Source organism: Phyllostomus discolor, chromosome 8, assembly GCF_004126475.2.
Source record: "Phyllostomus discolor isolate MPI-MPIP mPhyDis1 chromosome 8, mPhyDis1.pri.v3, whole genome shotgun sequence".
In the NCBI taxonomy this organism is placed as follows: domain Eukaryota; kingdom Metazoa; phylum Chordata; class Mammalia; order Chiroptera; family Phyllostomidae; genus Phyllostomus; species Phyllostomus discolor.
The window spans coordinates 41100191-41117537 of NC_040910.2; the positions used below are offsets into that span (position 1 = coordinate 41100191).

At 52.0% G+C, this 17347-nt stretch overlaps 1 protein-coding gene across 1 annotated transcript; it reads left to right on the top strand.

Moving 5' to 3' along the window:
• Positions 1–14114: 14114 nt before the first annotated feature.
• TNFSF9 (TNF superfamily member 9) lies at positions 14115–17073 on the top strand. The gene is made up of 3 exons (XM_028521273.2): positions 14115–14543; positions 15132–15168; positions 15936–17073. The coding sequence occupies exons 1-3, from the start codon at positions 14280–14282 to the stop codon at positions 16391–16393; spliced, it is 759 nt and encodes a 252-aa protein (XP_028377074.2). The 5' UTR covers positions 14115–14279; the 3' UTR covers positions 16394–17073.
• Positions 17074–17347: the final 274 nt, after the last annotated feature.

A 17347-nucleotide genomic window follows, 5' to 3' on the forward strand; every position in this document is an offset into this window, starting at 1 on the left:
AATGGGCAGCGGCAGCTCATCCCAGGCCAACACCCCAAACCTGTCTCCAAGGTCCCCGTTTTTCTCTGAATTTCCAGTGAGCTCACTTCTTTGCCATAACACTTCTAGAGAGCCAAAGCAGAGCCTAGGCACTCTTCCATTGCTTCTTCTACCTTGAGCACTTCCTTTGTTTCACTGTGCCCAGCTTTAATAAATAACTTTCAAAATCACCTGGACTCGTGATACGAAATCTTTCCTACATGAAGTCAGGAACCCACACAGTGTGTAGCCTGGCCTGAGGCAATACCTGCTGTAGGCCCGGTCTCTTTATGGTCACACTAGGACCACAGTTGTCAGGTGGTTATGGAATGCAGAATTCCCTGGGTAGTGGGGGGGCCAAGGTGGGGGGTGGTCAGTGGGACCCTCTAACCTAGGAATTCTCAGCTGGGGTTGTTAAACCACAACCCTAGGAGGCAGTTCTGTTTGTATGCCCATTTTACAGATGCGAGATGTCCCTAGGGGATACTTGATGATGTCTGGAGACATTTTGGGCCATTGCAGCTTGGAACTGCTGCTGGCCTCTGGTGGGTGGGGGGCAGGGATGCTGCTCAACAACCTACAGTGCACAGGGTGGCTCCCAAAGCCAAGAATTATCCAGCCCCCCATGTCAATGTCAGTGGTGCCGACACAGAGAAATCCTGATTTAGACAGACTTTTGAGCTTGTCACCCAATGTAATTGTTGTTAGAATTGATCCCTGAGACATGGCACCCGGTCTGACATAGGAGGTCTACCAATCCATGTTAATATACATAAAAAATTCATAAATGCTGTGTTGGCATTTCTTAATTTTTAAATATATAATGAGCCATAAAAACAGGTTTCCTGTGTTGCCCCATCAGGGCAGGGCTAGTTTGGGGTATGGCCTGACCTCCAGAGACACAGAGCTTCCTGGATTAACTCACTTGGCAAGGGACAGCTCCCTGGAGAGTACAGGCCCTGCAGTGGGTGCTCTCTACATGTCTCTGCCCCAAGTCACAGCTTGGGCTCCCTGATGGCCTCAGTGGCAGGTGGGGGATCCAGAGGGAAGGGAAGAGGGGAAGAGAATGACGAGCAGGGGACAGATGGCTTTCTAGCCACCTGCTGGGACCTGGCATCATTGGAGATGTGAAAAGACCAGAGTATTAGAAAACCTGCAGAGACAACATGGGGAGGGGTTGAGGGTGGGCTGACATCACCTGCACCCCATGGCTGCCACCACCCCAGGCTGGCCTCTCCTGGACCCCATCCTGGGTGGTGGAGAGTGCCAGGTATCCATGGTCCCAGCAAGCAGACCCTCCCTGGTACCCGGGCTTCCCATGGCATTGCCTACCACCCAGGAAGCCATCGAGGCTCCTTGCAGGAATCTGAAGACCGTATCATTTGGGTGGTGCCAATAGTCCAAGATCCAGCTGTAGCCGGGAAGCAGAGCCAGGGAAAAGAAAAGGAGCCAGATGGTGGGCCATAAGAGCTGGTTTTTCATCCCCAGGGGCCAGCTTGCACCTAGAGCTGGAGAAGCAGGTGGGCACCCTGAAGCCCCAGAAGTGGACTCCCATCTACTCGGGACTGTGGTCTTTATGCCCATCTGCCTATCTGATCCTGGGGGGCCGTGGGGAGAGGCTGGACATTCTTCTTGCCAATTTTGTGTGGAAGTGGATTTCAGCATCTAAAGAGGGCATTGGCCGTGGCCCCGACATGAAAAATGTAAGAGAGCTTTATGTTAGATGATTTCCGAAGCAGTCAGGTGAGACTCGGTGGGTAGGCTCCTGCCATGGCCCGGAACTCCCACCTCCTGCCCACACCAGATCTGCAATCAAGCTGGGTCGGACTCAGCAGAGACCCCTCGAAGAGCAGGGGTTGGGCTCCTGATTTTGAAATGGACCACAGGAAAAAAAATTTAATTCAATTTATTGAGGTTACATTGGTTAACAAAATTATATGGATTGCAAGTGTATAGTTCTATAATACATCATCTGTAAAAAAAATGAACCTGTTTTAAAATAACAGGTTAATTTTACTTCCTTGAAACTAGCAGGATGAATGAGAACGTGGCTGTTGTGTGTTTCTGAGAGAAATTAGGTTTGGGGACCTGGAGAACACTCGTGGCACAGGTATTCAGGGAGACCCTGAACATTCTGTTCACGAAATTGACTGCTCTTTCTTCGAGAGGTCCGCAAACCCAGAGAAAGGCCTGTCTCCTGTCTGCCATGTAGGGGGCCATGCTGCCACCCCACCTGTGTATCTCGAGGCATTGCTGATATACACCCCAGCCACCAATCCACCCTGGGGTCAGAGGGTGTCTGTTTTGCCTGTTGTTACAGATAATAGTCACATTTAGGCCGGATACTGTTCTAAGTGCTTTGAGTGTATCAACTTGTTTATGATTTAACTTATGAAACCACAACCCTAGGAAGCAGGTGCTATTTGCATGCCCATTTTACAGATGCAAAAATGAAGGCCCAAGGAGGGGTTGGAGTATCTCACCCAGTGTCACATAGAGTTGAGGCTAGGATAGAGACCTTGCATTTCAGCTTCAGAGACCCTGCTCTTCTATCATAGCAGAAGCTATAGTTACTTTGTTACTTGGTCTTTGAAAAAAAAGTTACTTTACCACTTGTCAGTCGAAAGGGTTGTCTTTCAGGAAGAAGAGTTGCTGAGTTGCTGGTGTGAAAGCATCCGTGTGACTGTCACATGCTCCATGGCCTGGGCCTCTGTCTGTGTTATTGTATCTGTTCACCATGGTGCCTGGGTGCTCAGAGCTGGCTGCCGTGTGTGTGATCCGATTCTACCACTGGGATCTACGCTCTTTGTCCACTGGGCCCATGCGTTATCGGCTCCTTCCCAGAGGGTTTCCTTCTCCCCAACTTCTGCCACCTCGCTACCTAGACTTCAGACCTACACCTCAGCTGGACCTGGTTTCCCTGCCCCCTGCTCCTGGCAGAAGCAGCCCTGGCAGTGGACCTGGCCTGGCACGGGCTGTCTCCAGCTGCAGGGAGGAGGAGACAGGGTTCTGGAAGTTGCCATTGTGGGACAGGGACACTGAATGAGCCTTAAGAGAAGATAGGCCCTCCCCATGCTTGCCATCCCAACTTCAGGGAGCACCCACACAAGCTCTATGGAAGCCGTGCTTGGCACTGTTGGCACCAAGCATGGCGTGGGGGTTGGGGGGACAATGGAGCATTCTCTGACCTTGCCGGGTATGTGGCCTGCCTCCCACCAACACTCATCATCAGACACACCATGGCTACATCCCAAAAGAGGCATGCTCAGAAGGGTTTCCTGGGGGATGGGCAGGGGGAGGGCTGACACTGGCTGCAGCTGGGGTGAGGAGACGCTTCCTGGGTTCTCCTCCCCAGCTGCCCCGCCCACTTGCCTGGCATTGAGGATGTCTTCAGTGTGTCTGGTGCAGGTGTAGCTGGTGATGTAGCCACTCTTGCGTTGAAGGAGGCCCGGTCAGGCAGGCACAGAGCCAGGAAGTGGGGCCTCAGGTTACCTGTGGGCATCTTGGTGATGTTGGTCAGGGAGCAGCTGGCCATGCCACCAAACACAAAGGCGCCCAGTTGCTTGCAGATCATGGCCATGTGGATGCTGCTCACAAGGGCTGGCGAGCTCAGCTGCAGGCCCTGGACTCATATCATCTCTCCCAGGCTGATGTGCAAGACTGGCGCAGAGTGGGGTGGGATCACTGCTGCGTTGGGGGGTGGGGTTGGGGGCAATAAGAGTAGAAAATATCCAACCATTTTGCTCAGATAGGTTGTACTTTCCACTTCATATGGAAGGAGGGTGTGGTTTCCCACTACACCAGGCAAAAGGGTGGAGCTTCTCATCTCATCACATACACACACACACAGCACAATGGGGCCTTCTGTCACCCCTGTGCCTGAAATGGGCAAGATTCCTTATTTTACTGAGGCAAGGGGTATGGCCTCCCATTTCACCGGGAAAAGGGGTGGGACATCCCCCTAATTTTTGTCAGTCGTGGGCAGGAGTTCCATATCTGAAAGGGGTGGGACTTCCCATTGTGTCAGGAAAAGGGGTGGGACATCTCCCTAGTTTACATCAGACGTAGGCAGGATTTCCCGTCATGTATCTAAAAGGGGTGGGACTTCCTGTTATACAAGGAGAAGTCCTTGAGGACTTCTTCCCGAATGCCTCAAAATGGTGGGACTTCCCTTTTTACCAGAAAAAAGAGGCAGGATGCTCCCTGCTTTATGCATATGAAGGATGGGGCTTCCCTGTTCACTGGGGGGGATGGGGATGAACTCTTCTTGTTCCATTCCTAAGGCAGGGAGGCTGGTGTTTCCTCTCTTCTATGTCACCAAGGGGCGAGACTTATCTTTTGTCAAGGAAAAAATTTCTTCTATGCCAAGAAGCAGCAAGATTTCCAATTTCGTTTAGGAAAAGAGGTGGCACTTCCTCCTGCCTTAGGCCTGTAATGGGTAGGGTTTCCCACTTTGCCAGAAAAAGGGCTGACGCTTGCCTGTGGCATGTCACCACTGCATGGGGTGAAAGTGGCCAGCCCCTTACCACGAAAATGGAGACGAAGAAGGCCGTAGTGATGAGTACCGAGTCGTCAACAATGTAATGAGCCACCAGGGAGTATTCAATGATGGTGGCATCACAAAAGAAGCCTGGGATGTGGGGCACTAACAATCCGCTCTCACGCAGCATGGTGAGATGCTGACTGCAGGGGGCAGAGGAGACCCCACTTACAGACTGGTCGCCTAAGGCTTACTCTCCTTAGGCATTCTGGGCAGTTTGTCCTCCCTGTGTTTTCACACCTGGATGTTGTGGGAGTGTGGGATGTCTGTGCAGGGAGAATGGTTGGGCCAGAAAGCCAGAGGAGAACAGAGTCCCAGGGACAGACACTTTCATGGGTGGGGTCCTGTGAATGAGGTAGGTAAGGGATTAGGATAATGAGGGGACAAGTGTGGAAGGACTCACTTCTTCTGTATGTGTGTGTCCTGATGTATGCATGTGTGTATATGATTGTGGCTCTGTGTGTATGTGTTTGCATCTGTGAATGTGTACGTGTGCATGTAGAGGTGCTTATGGATAGCTATGTCTATGTAACCTGCTACATGAGGATGTCTGAGCATGTATGTTTTCTGGTGTGGCTATATGAATGTATGTAGATGTGTGTTTCTTGGTGTATGTCTATGTAGCTGTGAGTTGGTGTGAATCTCCTTGTGTGTCTTTTTTGGTGTGTATGAGTCTCTATGCCTTTGCATGTATGTGACCATGTGGTTTTGGAAGTGTGTATATGTGGTGTGTCCTGGCATGTGCACCTGTGTGCCTGAGGATCTACATGAATGCAGATGTATGTGCTGTGGTGTGTGCACATCATGCCACGTGTGTTACATAAATAGGTGTTTGCGGTGCACCTATTCACATGTGGTGTGAGTACATGGGCTCTTTTCTGTGATCTGTGTGTGAGATTGTGCACATGTGTCGATGGGTGTGTGGGTTGTGCTGGTGTGTGAGTGGTTGTGTTTGGGGTCTGTGTGCGTGCTCATGCTTGTACCTGTTGCTCTGTAGCTGGTTGACCTGGGAGATATTGGGGGAAATGTGTGTGAGCAGGGTCTGGGGCCCTTGATTCTGCTGTGCTGAAGTCGGGAAGGGCACGGGGGTCTGTCTCCAGCAGGTGCCAGGCTCTCTGTCAGGCCCATCCACCCTAAGAGCCTGCCTCCAGGCCTGCCCTCTGGATCCTGTCATTCTGTTGCCCACTGAGGTTTGGTGGAGCTAGACAATTGGATCCCAGTCTCTCATATCCTTCAACTCCCTTCCTGGGCTTGGAGGGCAAAGCTAGTGTCCCCAGCCTGGACTCCCCTCCCCAGCAAGAGGACTTTAGTCACTATTTGCCCACTGGGGAGTTGGGGGGTGGCTGGCATATGCCACACATCTAGACTCCAGGCAAGTTCAGGCCACACAGATACATGCACACACAGAATCTGAAATACACAATACAACCACACAATCTGACTGAGACATACAGATTCTGATAGACACACATAGACACACAATGCAACAACATGCTCACAATACACATAGGCCCATATTGACCCAGACACACACCCAGCTACACAAATACCATGGGATCCACCCCCTACCCAGATGCATGGTCACAGGCTCCCACAGACCAAGTGCATGCATAGGAGACACCCACAATAAACACACCTCCTCAAAGCCAATACAACACAACACGCAATTCAGAGACCCAAAGACACACACTCAGAGTCACAGATACACTCTACGCCCAGACTCCCATACAGACACAGCCAGACCTAGATGTATGCACACACAGAAATACTTGTGCATAGGCACAAACATGGAATCATACATTCACATGGATACAAATACAACACAGACCACCCCCAGACACTCAGACCCAGATACACAACTCAAAAAGACATACAGCAGATGTACTATATTATGGAATTATACACTTGAAAACAATATTGTATTAACCAATGTTACCCCAATAAATTCAACTAAAAAAGACATACAACAAATAAAATTGTATGAAAGAAAAAGAAGGTTAAAGGGAGAAGACAAAGTCATGAAAGACTAAAAAAAAGAAAGAAAGAAAAGAAAAAATGCACAGCCAGATGCTGACTCCAGCATCCAGACCCAGGAAGACAGGTAAACAGACACCCAAAAGTCACTTTTATGAAGAATCCCTTTCTCTCTCATTCACACAAACACATTGACCCAGACACCCCAGACATAAGCTAATGAACACACAGATGTGAAGCCACTTCTTCAGTCTAGCCTTGGATAAAGACGTACAGAGAGACCCCTCCATGGCCTCATGGGTGTTTGATGGGGGCTCAAAGCTGGTGGGAAGGGGCTTACCCAGCAGTAGACAAAGCTTGTGCAAAGCCACCAACATCTTGGTGGGGCAGAAGTGTGGCAATGGATGGGTCAGAAGTGTGGTAACCAGATCACCATCTCAAGCAAGGTCAATACCATATCCAGTAAATTTACAGATTGGGGCATGGGCATCAAGGTGGGTGCACCCACCCTGACTGGTATTAGAGCTCTGAAGACCCACAGGACCACAGCGGGAAGAGGCAGGCTGGGGTGGTGAAGACCACCCTGGGCAGAGACAGGGCATTGTAGGTATAGCTAAGAGGGAGGGGCCTTGACATGGAAGGTCAGGGCAGGGGAAACTGAAGCCTCTCTTTCTCCAGGAGACTTGATGATGGAAAAAGGTGGGCCAGGAACTTGATGATGTTGGGGTAGGGTCTTTATAGTGTGGGTGGGGCCTGGAAGAAGATAGGGTGGCACGAAAGGAGAGAGGCCTAAAGGAATAAGACAAAATGGTCAGACCTGCAGGCTGCAAAGTCTAGAGGAAGTTAAACTAGGGATGGGGATGGATTGAGGGATTAGACTGGGAAGAAGGCACAGGGCTCTGGAAAGATGGAACACAAAAAGGAGAGAGGATTTTAAATAGGAGACACTAAAAGGGCGGAGCCAGGGGAGAGAGATGGTGGTGCTAACCCAAGAAAAGTGGAAAAGTGGGTGGGACAGGAGGGTGAGTAAGATCTGAGAAGCCCTTGGCTGGGCAGGTGGGCAGGGCCTAGGGAGAATGACGGGGAAGTGGGCAGGAGTGGGGAGTGGGCAGGCCTGAAAAGCTAATGATGGGGAAGTGAGCGGCGCTTAGAAACAACGACTGGAAAGTAGAAGAGACTGGGGGTGGGCGGGGCTCGGGAGGCTTGTTGCTGGAAAGTGGGTGGAGCCTAGGGGAGAAACACAAGAAAGTGGGAGGGACCGGGAGGCTGATGGCTGGGAAATTGGGCGGGGCTTAGAGATAATAATGGGAAGTGGGTGGGGCTTGAGGAACCTGGATCGTCCCTGGAAAAAGCAGGCCCACCTTTTTCAGGGTTCCGAGGTCAAAGTCGTGTCGTAGCTGGTGAAAACTCCTTGTTGGCATTCCACGTCTTGGGCGATTCCAGGGTGGTCATTTTTCTGGCTGAGAGCCAGCGCTGGGAGGGCAGGAATCCTTCCCTTTGAGTCTATGGTGGCCTGCCTAACCTTGCCGGGTGCCCTCGCCACACTTCATTGGTCGGGCGCGGACTAAGAGAATACGTCTTCGGTCTCACTTCAACTTCTTGGGACCTAGCAGCAGCATCCGCCGGGCTCCGACCAGGAACTGCCTGGAGTAAGGGCGGGTGAGGGTCTTCCTTCCTACTCTTGGCAAAACCTGGCTCAGTTTCCGCACCCAAAGCCTTGTCTGATCGGGATCTGGCCGACCGTCCCCCGACTCCCCCACCCCCATTCTTGCTCTGCGGGCTTTCCATTTGAGGCGGAAAACCGAGAGCAACTTTTTCTCCTTCAGCCTAGACCTCGTCTCACCAACTCTGTCCATCTCTGGGCTGAGGCGCCTGGTTCACCAGAGGGCGCTCGCGGCCTACACTGCGTGCTGCTTTCAAGAAAAGGGACCCAGAGGTTCCTCAAGGGAGGGAGAGACAGACTCCCAGAACAGCCTGGGTCCCTTCTAGGAGGTGGTGGTCTTGGGCGATTTGAAGGCTGAGCCTGGGTCTCTACTGGGGAAGAGGGCTGTGTTTCTTAGGTTATGTTCCCTTGTATTTTGTGTCTTTATTTCAAGGCTCTGGCTGGTCTCTCCAGGTCTTCCTGCTGTCTTTGGTTACCCACCCCAGAGAGCTTTGGGTCTGTGTGACTGTGGCCATGGTTGTGTCCTTGTGTCTGCTGGTGGCTAGCTTTGATGACTGCTCTTGTTATCTGCTGTTGTTTCTCTGGCGTCTGTCTCAGTGTGTGACTGCATATGCCTGCGTTGTGTCGTCGCCAAGTCTGTTTCGGTATGTGTGCGACTGTTCTGTTCTCCATGTGCTTGATGATATATGCCCTTGAATACACATATCTTTTGTGTCCCTCCATGTGTCCTTGTGTGTGCTTGTTGGCTAGCTTTGGTGGCTGCTCCTGTGTATCTATAATTATGTGTTCTGATACGTGTCTGTGTGAGAGAGTGTATGTGAGTGTGTATGTCTGTGTGGTGTGTCTGTTTTGGTTTATATACTTGTGTGGCCTGATAGGGGGGTCTTATAACTGTCTGTGTGGCGGCTGCCTCTGGGCAGGTTGGAGAGTCCCTTCCAGGTGGTAGCCCTGCTGAGACTTCCTTCCTAGGCAGGCTGGCTTGCTTCCCAGCAGAATGAGTTGGCTTCTCCTGAGGGGCCCCTCGAAGGGTCCTCAGGGCCCTGCCCTGGTCTGCTGGGGTGTTCCCCGTTTTTGTATTACTTCACTCTCCTTATCAGGGAAACACAATTTCCTGTCTTTGATGTCACTGGTGCTAAATTTTCCCCTTACAAACAGCTCAGGCCACTGGTTTCTTTATTCGTGTGTGTACACTTAAGCCCAAATCCCCCATTTTTTATATGCCTTCCAGAAATGCACTACGTAGCGAATCTCTGTTCTGAAACAAACCCCACAGTCTATAGGTAGCACTTGGTTTTCTTAACCCTTAGAAATTTCTATTAAGCCTGAAAGAGATGACTCAACCCTCACACCTGTGATTACTGAACCGATTTTCAAACAACAACCTGACAATTTTGCTTTCAAAGACTGTTTTGGCTATTTTCTTTCGAACGTTTTTGCCATAGATGTCCACAATAGTTTTTGGATCCTGGCTGTTCATTCACAAGATCAACCCCTGTATGTAATCACAGGGAGCCACCAGATGGTCAGTGCCACTGGCAGCCATGATAGCTAACCCAACAGAGCACCTAGTGTACGCCGAATGCTGCTCTGGTTCCCTATTCTTGGTAATAATCCTACGAGGTGGCCACTGGTGTTAGCCACATTTCCCAGATGGGAAAAGCAAGGAACATAGAGGGGAAAGAATTTGCTCAGATCACACAGCTAGCAACAGGCAGAGCTGGGGTTTGAAGCCTCTTGTTCTGTTTGCTGTTTCTCCACTGGAAACACCCATGAATGCACAGGCTCCCATTTTCTCATCTCTGAACACCCGACATCACATTGGAAACACACAAGACCAGAGTTGGGGATGCACCCCCAACTCCACAAAGCTTCAGTGTTGTGTACCACCATGCCTTGCAGCACTTACACAATACCACGGGTGTGCACATGTGCCAGGCCTGTCTATCTAGGGCCCCGATTTCCAGAGACCCAACTAACATAGACAACGTAGATGACAGTCCCCTCTACGTGCCTCATTCCTTCCTCAGACCTCATTGGATTCGTTCCTTTCCCTTTCTCACTTTTTCTCAATTCACATCCCCTGTCCTCCCCCTCCCTCAATTTGGTCATTTGTTTACTTGCTTGTGCTCTTACTCAGCAACACCACTAACATTCTCTGTTAGGCTTTGTCTCTGGGGAGACAGAGGACCCAGGCCACTTGGGTTGACACTGAGGGAGGCCACATGCAGGTCATGGAGGCAGTGGAGAAACCAGAGAATAGGAGATGAGGTTTTGTAGGAAAACTCAACGCACCCCTCCTGGAGCCTGGATGCCTGTTCATTGGGCCTCAGAGGTGGAAGATGGGTGCCTCCCCCTTCAACTGCTTCCTGCCCAGTCTTTCCCTTGAGCCCTTTATGGTGAGCATGAGGATTCAGGCCCTACCCCTAGAGATGAGGAAAATGGGCCCACGCTGACCTCAGGGAGACAGCTGAGCACAGAGGTGCTAGGAGGTAATGCTGACAGCTCCACAGTAGGCGGAGCTGCCTGGCTCAGATGTCCCAACCACAACAGTGCGTCACGGTGCTCCCTGGCTGTGGCCTGAGCCTTCCCCAGGCTTCCAGACTTTGTTTCCCCTCCTTGGAGGGGGTGTGCAGAACTACGACAAACCCCTCAGTGTGGAGAGGAGTTCTGAACACCCACTGTGATTCCTTGGCTAAGTGGCTTCAACTTGTGGAGTCAGTTTCTACACCCACGTACTGGGGATGATGGCGGACCGGAGTGGCAGAAAATGTTCAGTAACCACGACAGCTCACCTTTTCTGAGCACTCACAATGTGTCTGTCACTGCTCACAGCAAGCTCTCAACTGCCCTTTGAGATCTACTATTACCCCCATGTAACAGATGTAAAAAATGAGGCTCAGAGAGGTGAAGCTGCTTGCCCACAGCCAGCAATTTGAGAGCTGAGGCAGCAATTTTTTTTTTCTGAAATGGTCCAGAAAGATTAAATATTTGGGGCTTTGTGGGCCAATTTCTGTCACTACTTGGCTGTGCTGTAGAATTACAAAAGCTGCCTAAGGAAATATGTACATGAAGGAGCATGGCTATATGCCAATAAAATTTATTTGTGGACCTTGAAACTTGAATTTCATATAATTTGTATGTCAGGAAGTCTTTTGACTTTTTCCAGCCACTTAAAACCAAAAACTATAAAAAAAAAGTTCATAGCTTTTGGACTGTATGTAGTTTGTTGATCTCTAGAGCTCATTCATTCAATAAATAGTATTGAGGCCTGCAATTTTCTAGGCACTGGAAGTAGAATGTAAACAAGGCAGATGAAGATGCTCCTCTTTGGGAGATAACACTTTTGTGGGAGAAATAAGTGTAAGCAAGTAAACAAACAAGAATATTCCAGATGGCAGAAATGGCTAGTGTGGAAATTTGATGGGTGATGCAACAGGGCTGAGGGCGGGGACCTTACATTTGGGTTGTTTGAGATGTTGACCTTTGGCGTTCTCTGAGTTCCTCCTTTTCATTCTTTTTATCAGTTCAGGCAATCTTTGGCTGTGGCCTGAGGTGGGAGAGGGCTTAATGATAAACAGATTGGCTTCTTGGCCTGGCAGTGATATGGGAGGGCCCTTTGGCCTCAGTATCTTTAAACCCTTCTTCCTGGTTGGTCAGGTTTCTCGGAGATGGGTCTTTCACCATCCCATCTCCTGGTCTCAGTGCTGTGTGCAGTGAGGGTTGAGGTGGGGAAGTTTAGCTCCTGCATTCAAGTTCCCAGGTTTGCTTAATATTCCTGTGTGCAGGGTGAGATTCTTCTACTGTTCACTGCTGTTCCCCTGACCAGAAATGCTGCATTTCCACTCTCTGGAGCAAGAAAAACAAAAAACAAACATGCAAACACTTTCCCACCTTGATGGGGAGTGTGAAGAAAAGAAAAGAACAAAAGTGGATCCACTTTCAAATGGAACCAGAGCTGCCAGAGGAACCGCCTCACACATCTGCCTCAAACCTTTGGAATGTAAAACAGGGCAAAATAACCTTTGGGCTGAACTTAAGCAACCTTGTTTCCCCCAAAAAATTGTTTGTAAAGAAAGCAGGTATGATGACTCCTGGACTAATGAATATTGGACTGAAAACTGAAAATACAGTTTAGCATTAACATCCCTATGTTATCTGCACCAATAGAAATGCCTTCTGTCTGTTGACGTAATTGCTCCCCTTTCCCTTCCCATAATACCCCTTGCCTGTGTCTCCCAATCAGAACACTGTTTGGGAGTCTGCCTGAATCAGTGTGTCCTGAATAGCTATTCTTTTTTATTTCAAATACATGCCTGTTGCCTCTTCCTTGGAAAGGCCTTTTTCTTTTTTCTTTTTCTTTTTTGGTTAACAGGAGAAAAGCTGATGTCTCTTCTGGGAATTTACTTTCAGCAAACTCTTCTATTTTAGCTGCCACTCATCACACTTTCCTCTGGAGTCAGTGCAACCGAACTTTGGGGGGGGGGTGGTGGTGGTGGAAAAATTCCAAGAGAGAAATAGTATTTGCCACCTTGCTGGGTTACAATTTTGTTTCAGGTTTTAAAACAGTCACTGAATTGTCACGGCAGTAGGGTTTCAGAAGAGAGTGAAAACAGAGGCTCCATGCATCACCTGTATCCAGGACAGCTGGAATCAAGGCTGGCCGCCGATCTGGGGAAAGAACATTCCAGTCAGAGGGACTGCAGGCATGGAGGAACAACTTGGGCAAGTGTCAGAATCTCCTTGAGGCCTCATTGAAACACCCAATCGCTGGGCTTTTTCGGTTCCAGAATGTCAATAGGTTGATGTGCTAGAATTTGCATAGCTAACAACTCCCTAGGTGACACTGCCATGTTGGTTTGTTGGTTTGGATATCACACTTCATCAACCGCTCACAGAACGGAAGTATTAGGCACCTGCACATCGACATGAGCCGGTGTCAGGTGTTTTTTCTGTAATTCCCCCGTGTAAGAACCTCAAGGTTAGGGTGGCATCCGATACCAAAATTCCCCCCCGTGTTTCCTGGCTTGTTGGCAGAAGCCTAAAACCAATTGCTGTGTCCGACTTCCCATTTCACTTGGGCAGAGCGAGGCCTGTAGCGGGTCAGGGAGTCGGCCAGTGTCCACCTGGCCGTTCTGGGCAGAGCAGGGCTTCTCTGGGAGCCCAGGACTTTCTTCCCATCTCTCAATCCAGGGGTGCTTCCTCTTTTGGGTTGAGTTTTGGCTGCTTCTCTGCTCCTCCTCCCGCCCCCGCCTGAGTGAAAGGGAAATTTGAGTTTCCTCTGCCTCACTCAAGTGTCCTTTTCCTATCAGGGGAAATTCTCTGCTTGGACTCTCCAGCCTTCCCCTTCTGGGGTCCACAGGGGGCTCCTGACAGGAAGCGGCCTAGGTGGGTGGGTGGGGAAGCTGCCCTAGGGGCAGGCCAGGGAAGGGCCTGGGGTCCTGGAGAAGGTAGGGGAGGCTGTAGGGAGAGCTGAATATGGCCCTCAGGGTTCTGCTGGGGGGAGGGGGTATGCTCCAGAGCACAAGGCACCTGAGGCCTGGCTGTCCTCTGACCCTTCTGCAGAAATGCTGGATTAAGGCGGTTCGTGGGGGAGCCTGGGTGGTAGTGACAAGAAGGAGGGAAAAGAGACACATCAACATGAAGACTCAAAAAGAATGAGAGGGAGGGAGGGAGGGAGAGAGAGAAGGGAGAGGACAGGGAGAGGCACAGAGAGCAAGATGGAGAGTGAGAGTCAGAGAGGCGCCCGGGGGATAAAAGCCACCCGACCTAAGGCAGAGGCACAGTCAGCAGACAGTGATGGAGAAAGGCGAGACACAGAGGTAACGCAGAGGCACGCAGAGGCACCCAGAGAGGCCGAGAGAGAGCTCGGGAAGAAGAAGAAACAGTGGGGCAGAGACTGGAGAGCGAGGGAGAGACAGGGGTCGAGAGATGGAGATCCAGAGAAGAGAAAGTTATAACGGGAAAGCTCAGCCGGAGGGGGGCGGGCGCTGGGATCCCCAAGGTCTCCGCCCCGGAAAGCGGGGCTTCGGCACTCTATAAAGCACGGAGCCCGGGGCCCCCGGCTGCAGCCGCCTGCCGCAGGCCATGAGCTCCAACTCGGACGCCGTCCCGGACCCCGAGGCCCCGCGGCCGCTCGCGCAGCGCCGCCACGGCTGTGTCCCGCTGCCCTGGGCCCTGAGTATCGCGCTGGTGCTGTTCGCCGCCGCCGGCGCCGCCTACGTCATCCGCACCTGGGTGGTGCCCCGAGGCTCCGCTTCGCCGGGCCCCAGCCCCGCGCCCGACTCGAGACTCCCCGAGGTCCCCGAGTTCCTTCCCGACGCCCGCGCTCGCCTCCCCGACTCCACGCAGGTGAGATGCGCCCCTACTTGGGACCCCTTCTCCATCCCTCAACCCCGGGGTCACCCCCTTCTTCCACACGCCGGGCCGACGGTCCGTCCCCTTCGGGCCCCGAGAGCATCCTTCTTTATTCAGGACTTCGGGTGCCACCCTCTCCCATCCCGTACCCCTCCGGGACCCCCTCTGCATACCGCACCCTCGGGCGGGACCTTTTCCCCATGGTGGTTCCCGAGCGGCGCTTCTAACTGTTGAGGGGACCCACTTTCTTCCCTGACTCCCGGAGAACCTAGGTTTTCTCCCGGACTCCTGGGATGTCCCCCCTTTCCTCTCAAGACCTCCCTGTTCCAAGGCCACCTGGAGGGAGGCCCTCGAGAAATCCTGCCCTGCGCTGTCCTTGCAGACCCTATGGGTTGGGGCAGGTTGAGCCCCGACTTCGGGTGTGGGTGTGTGGTGGTGTGTTCTTTCGGAGCAGGGGGAAGGATAGCGGAGGCTCAAGGCCTGCGCAGATGCCGGGTGTAGGGGGTGGGGGTGGTGGCACTTTTCAGGGGGCTGTGGGAGAGGTTGGGGGACCTCCATCCACTTCCTGCCTTTCCTCCCCAGGGCGAGGGCGTGTTCGCGCAGCTGGTGGCCGGAGATGGTGAGTGTCCTGCACCATCCCTGTCCCCCTGGGGAGGAGGACACTGAGGAGTCCTCCCTCTGACTCAATCTGCCCCTCTGCCCCTTTCCCCTCTGAAAGCTGTCTCCTCACCTCTTTAACCCTCACCAGTCTTTCTGACCTTTGGTTCCGTCTGCTCCTCAGCTGATACCCACCTGCCCACCTAAAACATACCCTCTCAGCCCGCGGCCTGGGTCCCCAAATTCCAGCCTGGTCTGGTCTCTCAGGCTGGCTCTGGAAGTTCCACACTCTCTTTTCCTCCGCACTTGCTTTTCCTCCTTCCTCCCAGAGACCCTCTCCCCTTCTCCTTTTTGGATCTCCTCCCCACCCCTCTCTTCTCGTCAGTCTTCCTGAGACCTCTCCACTCGCCCTTCTGCCTCCTCCTTCTGAGTCCCCTCCTTCATTCTATCCCCCGCATTTTCCTCACCTCCCTTTCCGAACCCCTTTTTTTCCATCCCGCAGAGTCTGCTGCCCTAACCCCTCCCCTTTTGCATTACACCTCCTTCTCCAGCACGTGTCTGTTCCTGGAAGTCTCTCACCCTCTACGCGGCACCTCTCAGAGTCCTCTTTCCCCCTCCCTCTTCCTGACAGCCTCCCTCGATTCCCTTCCTCCCTTCCATCCTAGCCCTACCTCTCTCTGGAAAGAGGGGGAGCCTCTTTCCCCCTCAGAGCCCCAGCACTCCCTCCCCAAGGCTGTGTCCGGGCTCCACAGCCTTGCTCAGCTCTCCTCCTTCTTCCTCTTCCTGCAGCCCTGCTGACCGATGGACTCCTGCACTGGTACAGCGGCCCTGGCTTGAAAGGTGTGTTCTTGGCACCTGGCCTGAGCTATGATGAGCACACGCAGGAGCTGGTGGTGGCTGAGGCTGGCATCTACTATGTCTTCTTGCACCTGGAACTGCAACGTGTGGTGGCCAGCGCTGGCTCTGGCTCCGTCTCCGTTGCCCTGCACCTGCAGCCACTGGGTGCAAGGGGTGTAGGGGCTGCAGCTCTGGCCCTCACCTTGGACCTGCCATCTCCATCCTCTGAAGCCCGGGACTCAGCAGCTGGTTTCCGGGGTGGCCTGCTGCACCTCAGTGCTGGCCAGCGCCTGGGTGTCTACCTCAAGGCTGCAGCCGGGGTGCACCCCGCCTGGCAGCTTGCTCAAGGTGCCACGGTCTTGGGCCTCTACCGAGTGTCCACCAAGGTCCCCGCTGGACTCCACTCTTGACAGCCTTCATGAGGCAGGACGGACTTTGTGAGGCAGGCAGGGTTGCCACCCGCTGCAGGGAGGCTGAAGCCTGCCTTGCTTTCTTGGGGCCTCTGGTGATGGGCTCTGGCTTCTCTACCTCACCAGGCTGGGCAGGGGTTCTGGCTGCTGACCCCTTTCTCAAGGACTCTTCTGGTTCCTCTGTTACTCCTGCCCCAAGTCGAACCCTTGGTATTTATTATGAGCCTGAGCTCAGACAGTAGACTTTATATTAATATATTGAACTTATATTTATTGATCACCTACTACATGGCAGGTACTGTGTAGGGCTGGAGAAACGCCAGCCAACAAAGTAGACCCCCCAAAATCCTTATTTATGCTAATATGTGAGAAATAAAGACTCACTTCTAGCCCCACTCTGGCATTTGTGGGCTAGCTTTTGGGGATTCACAGGATTCTTTGTTGTGTGAGTTTCATTCATTCATGCGACTTGCATTTTGAGCATCTACTGTGTGTCATGCACTGTTTTAGGTGTTGAGGACATAGCTGTGAGCAAGACAGACCAAAATCCCACTTTCGCCAAGCTGACGTCTATTGGGCTGGGTTGACTCTGTGACTGTGATTGTGTGAGACTTGGTGTGGCTGGGCCAGGGGGCACTGAGAGATGGTGTGTGGCACTGGGTAATAAAGTGGTAACTTAACAACAACTATGTATGGGCCATTTACTGTGCGCCAGATAGTGTTATTTGAGACTCATAACCACCCTATGCTTTCAGGATTTTATTATTTCCATTGTACTGTTATACGGGCTCTTGAGGTTACTTTCCTCTATTGTAAGTGCACGGTGGAAATACCACAGAATGCAGTTCTGCAGGACATCGCCTGTCAGCTCTGTTCCATGACATCACACCAATAACTTAATATCAGCCATGGAATCAGCAGATGCTGCGAGTGAGGACTTGATTTATCGTCTGC

Coding starts and splice junctions, on each gene's coding strand:
- TNFSF9 (XM_028521273.2), top strand. CDS start 14,280: ATGAGCTCCAACTCGGACGCCGTCCCGGACCCCGAGGCCCCGCGGCCG. Junction 14,544..15,131: donor GCCTCCCCGACTCCACGCAG/GTGAGATGCGCC, acceptor TTTCCTCCCCAG/GGCGAGGGCGTGTTCGCGCA. Junction 15,169..15,935: donor GCAGCTGGTGGCCGGAGATG/GTGAGTGTCCTG, acceptor CTCTTCCTGCAG/CCCTGCTGACCGATGGACTC.